Raw genomic sequence first — 10,635 nt, forward strand, 5'->3', positions numbered from 1 at the left:
CTTTCTGAATTTTTCTCAGGCAAAGTATTACTAAAACCGAAGGAAAAGGTCTATAAAATGCGCCATTAACTCGAAAAATGGTCACCAAACATTAATATTTGATATTACTCTAATTGCTTTGTCTCAATACTGCTAAACATTTTATGTTGAAATTACTGTTGAATCATTCCGTCGAAACTTTACGTTCGTGTTGCCATATTTTCTCTGATGACAAATTTTGGATTAAAGGAAATTGGAAAGGTTACTGCGTCAATGCGTTTTGACAGGAATTCTATATCTAAAAAACTCTGCCTTCCATAACTCTTGTTGGGATGCCGTGAAACCAGTGACAAAGGTTTCAAGGAAACTTATGCAATATTAACCGCTCTCCACGAAAATTACGTACTGTGAACACGCCATGATTGCGTTTTTGACGACTGTTAAGTGGTTATTTAAAAATATGTCAACTGAAGTAATATCGACAAATATAGTTGTACCTGTTAAACATCTTCCTTCACTTTTGGTAAGCCAGCGCAGAAAGTCACTCACATCATGGCGAATTTACGGACTTCGTTTTCCTGTGTATATTCCCTGCGAGTGGTAACGATTCTTATGGGGTGCTTGGCGGTTCAAATCGGTGAGTAGAATAGTTAGTTAATTAAATGTGTTTAATTCGAAAATTAATTGAAAAAACTTAACTCATTGTCTTTATTATCATGAAGATAAAAGCTCATGACAATGGTGAACTAAAAGTGATTATACTTCATCTCAGTTACATGGAAGCCAGGTTAAAATGACATTAAGAAATATGTCATACAAAAAGTTGTACGACACAAGTCGGTTTTGTTACTCGGCTCTACTAGGCCAGAACATGCTTAAAACTCAGGCGATAGATATTATTCAGTGACGGAGGAAGTGCTAAAAATGGAAGCAAATTTTGTATGTCTGATTCTTTCAATGCCTTTGTTTCTCGTCGCAGCAATTAGAGGTGAAAACTTCTCCTCGCGACAAAACAGATTTCCTACCAAAGATGCAGTTTTTATGTCCCTATCGCCGGGTTTGGTAAAATTATTTGGAAAAGAAAGGACTGTTATAAGCAAAGCAGATGTGAATTATGTGATCTTCATTTTGTAAAGCAATTCCTGTTTGTTCCTTTTTGGTATATTCAATTTTAGCACACTTATGATGTCATTTTTACTGAAAAGCAGTATTACAACTTCAAAAGTTAAAAGGCCTGAATATTGCAAACAACTTTACCGCCTTCGTGGCAGCGAAAGGAAAAATATTCACACGATTGTTAACCTCAGCTATAAATTGAATAAGCTATGGAAAACGGTACAAGAGTTAGGTAGATTCACTTGGACGATCTCGTTTTTACCAACAGATGAAGTTCCATTTTGTCCTTTCCACTGTTCAATAAATACAAGAGATTTTCTCTTGATAAATATCAATATTACGTCGAATTTAATTTTCCTTTAAGTTGAGGAAAAATATGCCTACATATTACATCTCCTCTTAGTTCACGATTTTAAAGCTAACTTTAATCTCCACTCCCCAAAGCACTGAACTTCATGACCTTCGACCACTCAGATCATTTGAGGTTTACCGCGCACACGGTAACAGATTAATAGGAGCCTTGCGTCAGTAAAACTTAATCCTCAATATTTTGTTTAGCTTATTTTTCTCTCCGCTTGTCAGTACAAATGAGCTACAGCACCTCAATATACAGCTGTTTCGAGAAAGTTTGTCCAAAAGAAGCATAAAAGCGTACGCGAAAATGCCGAAAGGCATTATAGTAAACTGTCAGTTTGAGTCAACGAAACTATCGAAAAAGTCACCTAGAAACACATGCTCACGCTATGCTACTGACATTGTGATATGAGCGAGGTTTAAAATTCAGTCAAATGATCCAGGCCACGAATTAGTAACAAAGGGTTAGGACTTTAACCTTACTTAATTTATGTCACGCTTCTTTTGGATGCATAAGTAAAGTAAATTTAAGCATGAATCAATTTTCCAGGTGTCGTTACGGTAATTAAGTGCGACTCGTTTGTTTCTTCCGCATTTTACGTCTCCAAGATTAGGGTGAACGACAGATATAGCAATGACTTGGAGTGAAATTAAAAGTAAGAATAATCTTGGTGAAATATTGCCCGTGCCTTCCCCAACCACAAAAATGTGACTTATATTTTACGATTCATTGGAGGAAGTCATTCGTCCTCATAACCAGTATTTCTTGAAACTATTTATTAACACTGATGCCATGACACGGTTTCTTGAACCTTCTCTTTGTATTATATCTTGTTCTATACGTTCCTTCGACGACTTCTAGCTCTAGATTACCTTTCTAGTTACTTTCTAGGGGGCATTGTTTCTTACTTAACTTCTATTACTTATTTAATCGTAAATATTACAAAATTCTCGAATCTGATTGGTTATGAACAGCCCTGATTTAACGCACTTCAGCATTAATAGACAGGACTCGACCAAATACTCCCTGAATTGTGCTACACTCACTCGTATTAGCATTATTTATGGTCCTGTATTTACGGGTGGTGCAAATAATACAACATATTTTTGTTGTTTGTCAATTGTTATTCCTGTTATTTCAGAGGCACTAGAACTCGATTTGAACCTTACGAGGAAGGAAGTCATAACTTTTCTTGGCCAAACAGCCAATCTAGCTTGCTATGCAACGAACACAAATTCACCTCTGACGTACTCCTGGACAAAAGCCAATCAAACTGTCACTCAGTCTTCATATATCAGAGCTGTTGGCCATGTACTAGTAGTCACGCCGATGGAGGAAAAACACTTTGGAAATTACATGTGCAACATTAGTGACGGAGCCTCAAGTGCCACATGTCTGATCTCGTTGTCAAAAGGCATAAATGAAACAGGTAACTACAAATATGCAAATCGTGATCATTGTTGTTGCAATCGAGAAGCCACCAAAGAATGACCATTTTGGGAACAGAGGAAGGACAGCAGGAGCGGATCCAGGAAAGGGGGGTGGGAGGTGAATTGGGTGGCAAGGCAAATAGGGTGCGGGCAAATCTTTTCACATGCAAATTAATTTGCCCGCATTATCCTCCATTTCATTCTAGATCCAGTCCAACCGTTAGAATGCGAAACTGGCCTATTCAATAGGCCATTTCCGAGTTCATGTCTACCTCTTCTTCAAAGCGAGTCTAAGTGCTAAGTTTTTGTTGTGAAAATTAGTTTTCATTCCTATGTAAAGTAGAACTAATTACCATCACAAAAACTTGACTGACATGAACTCGGAAATGGCCTATTTTTTTGGGTTTATTAATAAATTAAATTTACAAATTATTTACAATCTTACAATATGCAAGTTTTGTTATTATTTCAAATCTGGACAGCCTTCTCTTCGTGTAGGATGTATTAAGGTACCACCAAAGTATCTGATTTCCTCGACTCATAAAAGCATCGAAGAAATCTATTTATTTGTTACCTTTGTAACAGAGTATTTCTATTCATCTGCTTTTTAATGTATTTTTATTTTTGCTGGGACAGATACTGTTTACCTGACGTGAACTTTTTATTAAAGGGAACCTCCACTAAAACAACAAAATAACTTTAAACCACAGAACATAATGTTCACAATTGAAATTTCTCATACTTTTTCCAATGAAAGCGTTTGTATTCGAGAAAATCAATTCCAAAAACGCTTGTTTTGGCTTTCAAATTTCCCGCGCGCGCCATCTTGAATAATTGTGACGTTTCGTGGTTGCCCCATTGTTCCAGAACAAACGCTCTTTGTGTCAGAACAATGGGGCAACCACGACACGTCACCATTATCCAAGATGACGGCGCCCGGTAGATTTGAAAGCCAAAACAAGCGTTTTTGATTTTTTTTTTCGGATACAAACACTTTCACTGGAAAGCGGCGTTTGAACAATTTTAAATGTTAACATTATGTTCTGTGGTTTGAAGTTATTTTGTTATTTTGGCAGAGGTTCCCTTTAATGCAAAATATTAACAAAGTCAAAATGGCAGCCTAAACTATCTGGACTTTTGTCAGAGTATACACTTCGATTCTTTCTATTCATCCTCCCCCTAAACTATTCCTAGATCCGCCACTGGACAGTCCTTTTCTTTCACTTCCAACTCTTTCACAGTCAAGATTGACGCGAGGGGGGATTAATCTACCTCTATTTTCATCTTTTGAAATGAGTACATTCGTACTTTTCAACAACTTCAAGTTCGTACACTGCCGCAGCGATTTCTTCATTAACTACTTTTCAATTAACAATTTAAATTACTCATTTTTAGTGCTTTTTTTGGAAGGAAAGGTTGTTTATTAAATTAGCAGACTGCAAATATTTATTTTTTGGACACTTCTGTTACAGAATATGTGAAAAATACCCAAGGAGAGCTTTCGACGGGATGCGTCAATATTTCTGTACTGATGCCTGTTTTGGCTGTGGCAGTAATGTCTCTACTTCTGTTTATCCACCTTCTAATACGGGGAAAGCGAACAGAGGATAAAATGAGGGATAAAAAGATTAAACATAGTGAGGAGTGTAGCAGTCGACACAGCGAAGCAAGTACCTCAGTAACTGAGGAACCAATTGAAATGCAAGTCAACGGTCACTTGTCAGCTCGCATATCACGCTCACCAGAATATGCTTCCAATAGATATCTATCACATTCTCCTGGCTTCCAGCATTCGTCACGCGCGCTTGTCTCTGAAAACGCGTCACAATCTCCTGTTTTTACACGCATGTCCCGATTTCATGTCAACGGAGAAGAATCAAATAATAACAGACTGTCCTCTCCACGATCTGACCACGAGCAAAGTTCACCGAAGCAAGCGCACGACGCTCAAAACACGGACGTGACACCGTTTTAAGCAAAATGTTCGCAACAGGATGACAGAAACCAGTTCAAGAAATTCAGGAATGCTTCATATCTGCTTATCAGGAGTTTGAAAGTTTGAACAGTTTATTGGGGTATACCCTTCACACTAAACTCCCGTTACTACCGGAACAGTAAAATGAATGATAATACAGGTTATTGGCCCTGCCTGAGTGATGGTCCTAAAAAAGTCAGAGTTACTCATGGGTGTGGTTGGGCCAGTCGTTTGTACCTCAAAACGTTGTCTGCGCATGGGGGATCTTACTATTTGTGTACCGGAGACAAAATTTAAATTATGATCTTTTTGCTATCGGACGTTCATTGATTTTAATCACAGAGTCCGAGGGAAACTATATAAACGATTGCGAATGATGAAGAATCAGCTAAAACTAAAGAGAATTACTGGGAGGTTTTACTCGAGAAATTCTTACTCTTCCCATGTTGTGTGCAAAGAGAAGATTGAGGATCGAACCGATGAACGCATGGAACCAGACAGGGAGATTCAAAGTAAAGGCTCGATTTTCGCTACTTTCTCGGGTTTGAGTGCAATCTCACTGAGAGAGCGAACAGCTCGACTAACGCAGGTTCATTTCATGCTTGAAAATCGAGTGCACATTAGTTTATGCTTGCATGTAAAAGTAATGAGCTGTAGAAAACTAGAAAATGGGAATATATTTTTATAAAAGAATCCTCAAGGTTGTTATTATAGTACTAACCAACATTTACTATCAAAACCAGTAGAGTGGTAAAACCGCCGTTGGAAATTTGAATCCGAAGCGGTTCGATTCTACACACGTGATCTTAAACAAATTGTCAAGTGATCCGAAAAATAATGTCACGTGATCCGAAAAATTGTTTCTTGTTGTGCCAAGGCACTTAACACGAACCACGTGACAACTTTTTATGTCATGTGACGACTTCTTTCGTGGATCACGTGATGAATTTTCTGCAGCCCGCATTTCAAAATTATAACGGCAGATTTACCCCTCTGCTGATTTTGATAGTACATAATTTTCAAGAAGAAAGCAAAAAAGACAAAAACAAATATCAGTTTTCTACAAAGTCCTGCATTGCTTTTATTTGCGTGTGACTACGCAAGGGGGTTTTCCATGATTTGCCCTGGTCACGCGAAAAACGTGGGTCAAAACCACAAACACCTCTCAATACAAAAACGCGCGTGAACAGGGCCAATCAAAATTTTTTTGCAGCAATATTCTAGTTAAGTTGAAACCATTTTCCCTCGTAAGCTTGACAATTACAGACTTTACTCTGTCTTTTCTATCTTTTCTTTTATAAACCTGAGTGTATTCCCTTCACGCCCCTGTAGCCACGATAGAGGAGAAAGACAAACACCGGCAACCATCTTGGAGCAGAAAGATATTTTTATAAACCAATATGGCTGCTATAACACGTCAACAACACCTAATATTGTATTCGACTTTACTCTTATAGCTTCCATGACGATACCAGCATGATATAAATCAGGAGGCTTGAAAAAAAGTGTCACCGTGACATTAATAAAAGTGTAAAAACCGTTTTAAAATCTTTGTCAAAAAGTTAACTAGTCCCTGTTCTCATAAATCAAAACCAGTGTCAACTACATAGGTAAGTCGCACACCAGCCATTAGGGATCACAAGGATAGCACTCATCACGAAGCGAGCGAGAGTGTGGCTACTCTTCCCTGGACGGGATACCACGGAGCTATTAGGGAGCTTTAGCAACGACAACGGCGACGGCAACGAGAACGTCATCTCAAAATATAGCTTTGCGTTATTTTAATCGCTTCGTGACTATTTCAACGTTTTTAATATGACAAGGGAGTGGTATTTCCTAAAGATGACACCAGTCGGAACGGCACTCCATTTTAGGAGAGAAAATGAAAATTTATCCTCAAGTGCTGACGTTCTTCATAAAACCAAAAACTTGGCTATTTCAAGTTGTTGTTTTGCTGACGACGGCAACGAAATGGACAAAAGTGAAAAACGCACGTGCAAGGCGTGCAAAGCCATTGTTTTTACCCACTAAATATGCAAATTCGTGACGTTCTCGTTGCCGTCGCCGTTGTCGTTGCTTAAGCTCCCTTTTAGCAACGACAACGGCGACGGCAAAGAGAACGTCACAAATTTGCATATTTAGTGGGAAAAAGCAATAGCTTTGCACGCTCTGCATGTGCGTTTTTCATTTTTGTCCATTTCTTTGCCGTCGTCAGCAAAACAACAACGTGAAATAGCCAAATTGAGGTTTTATTGAGGACGTCAGCACTTGGAGATAAATTTTCATTTTCTCCCCTTAACTAAGCATGACTCATATCGGTATCATTATCGAGGGACTGCCACACCATTGTCATGTTTAAGAGCTTGGACTAGTCGCGAAGTGATTACAATAACGCAAATTTATGTTTTGAGGTGACGTTCTCGTTGCCGTTCCCGTCATCGTTGCTAAAGCTCCCTCCAAGTCCACCGCAAGGCTACCCCCACCAGTACTCATTTACACATTTACATTTGCATCGTCTTTGTTGCAACATCTAGAAGACATAATCGCAAGTTAAAGATAGTGTGAAGAAAAGTTCCTTTTCCAAGGAAACAACACGGCGACAGAGCCATTCACGGAACCAGCGTCCCCAGAATCGGGAGTGCAGTGCGCTAACTTTCACATCGCCACCGTACCTCCACGTGCATGTGTTAACTTACATTTTAGTATAAATACACAGGTGACTATACAAAATGGCGCGCTCTCATTGGCTCGCTAACTCGGATTATCACCCGATAATCACCTCGACGGACAAAATGGCTGCCAGTAGTCGTTTTGCCACTGTAAGTGAAGATGATTTCGCGTTGAAATGTTCTTTTTTTTTCTCTTTTTTGAAATAATCACCTGTGTATTTATACTAAAACAATTATTCGCCTCAGGCTCAGTGATTATCGGTGAATATTTACCTCGACTTCGTCTCGGTGAATATTCACCGATAATCACTGAGCCTGAGGCGAATAATTGTTAAATATTATTTAACAACTAATCTCCGAAGTGGAGGTGGCTAGCGTTGGATATTTACCTTGCCGCTTCGCGGCTCGGTAAACATCTACCGCTAGCCACCGACACTGAGGTGAATAGTTGTTTTAGTATATACTAAAACAGTGAGATAATATACAGCACAAAAAATTAATTTGGATGTTTTCTTCACTTGTCACGGATGCAAATCGGGACGCCATTTTTTCCCGAGTTGCTCGGAGGTAAATAGCACAGGAAATTCGGAGTTTGACGAGCCAATCAGCGCCCACGTTCAACGCTATCCACTGTTTCAATTAGTATATACTAATTTGTAATACTCAATGACAAAAAATTTAACTTAAAGACTGAAAGTGTTACTTGCTGGCATACACAAAAACACAAATTTTTTGAAAGTTCGTTATGGTTCAGTATTGTCTGTCCAAATACTCTCCTCGAACCTCCATTAAGACTCCCGAAAAATCCGACACTTCGCCTTTAAAATGGCACATTTGTACTTCAACGGTTTAAAGGCATAAAATTTTTTACTTTAGCTGTGGTCCATCGTCGTCATTTTTTTCCTCAAAATGCATTTTCTCCATATAATGACTAACCAATGGTTCTTCATCTCGTTCCTCATTTTCCAGCCCTTTTTCAAAGTCCATTTTTTCCATATAATGACTTACCAGTGGTTCCTCGGAGTCCAGGCTTTGTCGCTCGCCATCACTTTCATCACCAGGCAGGAAAAAATCTGCAATTCGTGGAGCCTGAGCCTCAGCTGACTGGAAGTTTGCATCGGAATGATCAGGCACGGCTTCATCGTCATCCCTCGTTTTCGTTTCCCAAAGAAATTCCTCCAAACGTGGGATTTCCTCCGTGCGTGGAATGTGTAACGATAGTGGTTTGTCTCTCTCATCTGAGCTGGTTTCCTCCCTACCAATATAGTCCTCTAAACGTGGAATTTCTGAAGCTTGTGCGCTCTCTAATGCATGCTCACTGTCATACGCGCGTGGACTGTCTCGCAGACTCTCGAATGTGCGTGGACTATCCTGCATACTTTCCAGCCTGTCTTTTGCAATAGGACTTATTTCTGGCTGACTAAGAATATCTTCCAAACGTGGTATCTCCTTTTCCTTCGGGCTTTCTAACAATTGCGAACCATCGTCCGTGCGTGGACTCTCACGTAGAGTTCCAAAAGTGCGCGGACTATCTTGAAGACTTCGTGGACTGTGTTTTGCAATCGGGCTTATCTCTGGCTGACTAAGGATGTGCTCCAATCGTGGTATCTCTTTGCCTGGAGAACGTTGTGACGTGTCTTGCCCTTTAGTGGACATGTCTTGTGTGTAAGAGTGGTCTATGTCTTCTTGCATTTCAAAAAGCTCGTTATTTTTTTCATCTTTACTGTGACACTCGTCGTTTCCCACAATACGCTCTTTAATTTCCTCTTTTTCTTTTCGTCGTCTTCTGAACCCAACGAAGCACGTTTCGTTTTTGTCACCTTCTTCTTCAAGTTGTTCCGAGGCACTGACTTCTAAAGACTCTTGGGCAATCTGATAGCGCATAATGTCTTCTTGAGAGAGCAGCGACTGTTGTCTCCGCCTCCACTGAAGTAAGAAATGCACATTCAGCAGAAGAGATACCATCATGACAGCCAACACAGGCATCAGTACTGACAGATTCACACATCCAGTAACAATAGTAGCTTCTGGAAAAAAATTCAAATTCCTTGCTGTAATATTGGATCAAGGAACCATAAAAAGCAGCTCAAACCTGAAGGGGGGGGGGGGGGGGGGGGGTCGTCGTCGTCGTCGTCGTCGTAGTAGTAGTAGTAGTAATGGTAAAATTTTCTACAGCAACAATTCCCAAAAGTCTACCAATACATCAAAAATGATAACTTAGAAGAAAAGAAGCATAACTCCAGCAGTACAAATGTTCATGCTAAAAGCTGACTTCTAGAGAATATATAATACTAGAGAATATGAAATGAATTTGCACATGTTATAACACAAGCAGCCCAGGCTCAGCTGGGTAAAAAATTATAAGGATTTGAACCCTTGATAAGGTGAGAGCAAATCAGTGAACATTTGACTCGCCATGTCCCAAATTCATTGAAAGCCATCTTTGAAGGATTTTAAGTACTATTTGGATATTCATTGCTGTTTCTCAGCAATGGATACTCACTACAGTACAGTACAGTGTAGTTACTCTCTGGTTTTGAACTCGTTAGCCTCTTGGACTGGAGAGCTTCTCTTGCTTCTTCTTCATCAGCCACGGGAAGGCAATGTCGACTTGACGCTTATTTTGACAATCAAATCTTGCCATTCTAAATGAATCTCATATTTCCAGAGTATGAACTGAACCTTGCGCCATACAGAATCCGCGGTCAGGTGGTCGGGTTGAATGAACAGCGCGTGCTCAGTCGGATGAGTGTTTTCATGTTGAACAATGTGCACAATGTACTTCAGGAATCTGACGTAGATAAACTCCTTGATCGGAGGGGTGTCGAAAAATTTGTCAAGATCAGCATTTGAGTACTTGTAAGCCATAGAATCCTTGCCGTCATCTCCTGGCTTCCTAGAATAACCACCCGCGGTCATCTGGCGTAAATTTCCTACACCAAAAACTTGACAAAAGACTGATTTGTTCTTCAGTCGGCCATTCAACTTGAAACTTGGTCAAGGAGAAGTAAATTTATCCGTTTGGCCGTCGCTGGAGTTCCAGTGTGACTGATATTGGAGAAGTGTAATTTTATTGGCGAGATCCGAGGTAAGCTAGAAATTACTTTCCAG

General features: G+C 39.7%; 2 protein-coding genes across 2 annotated transcripts in view; one reads left to right on the forward strand and one right to left on the reverse strand.

The window, feature by feature from the left end:
• The first annotated feature begins 94 nt into the window (after nt 1–94).
• Nucleotides 95–6,403, forward strand: LOC137972448 (uncharacterized). Its single transcript, XM_068819191.1, has 3 exons — nt 95–616; nt 2,592–2,879; nt 4,353–6,403. Exons 1-3 carry the CDS (start codon nt 532–534, stop codon nt 4,853–4,855), a joined length of 876 nt encoding a protein of 291 aa, XP_068675292.1. The 5' UTR covers nt 95–531; the 3' UTR covers nt 4,856–6,403.
• The window catches only part of LOC137972444 (uncharacterized), a 9,476-nt gene continuing 4,748 nt past the window's right edge, over nt 5,908–10,635 (reverse strand). The window contains exon 3 of the mRNA XM_068819169.1: nt 5,908–9,551. Coding sequence (XP_068675270.1) covers nt 8,392–9,551 — 1,160 coding nt within the window. The 3' untranslated portion in view covers nt 5,908–8,391. The remainder of the gene's footprint in view (nt 9,552–10,635) is intronic.

Source organism: Montipora foliosa, chromosome 10, assembly GCF_036669935.1.
Source record: "Montipora foliosa isolate CH-2021 chromosome 10, ASM3666993v2, whole genome shotgun sequence".
In the NCBI taxonomy this organism is placed as follows: domain Eukaryota; kingdom Metazoa; phylum Cnidaria; class Anthozoa; order Scleractinia; family Acroporidae; genus Montipora; species Montipora foliosa.

Excerpts from the sequence above, each read along its gene's own strand:
- LOC137972448 (XM_068819191.1), top strand. The coding sequence starts at position 532 with ATGGCGAATTTACGGACTTCGTTTTCCTGTGTATATTCCCTGCGAGTG. Across the intron at positions 617-2,591 it reads GTGCTTGGCGGTTCAAATCG|AGGCACTAGAACTCGATTTG; the intron begins GTGAGTAGAATA and ends CTGTTATTTCAG. Across the intron at positions 2,880-4,352 it reads AAAAGGCATAAATGAAACAG|AATATGTGAAAAATACCCAA; the intron begins GTAACTACAAAT and ends CTTCTGTTACAG.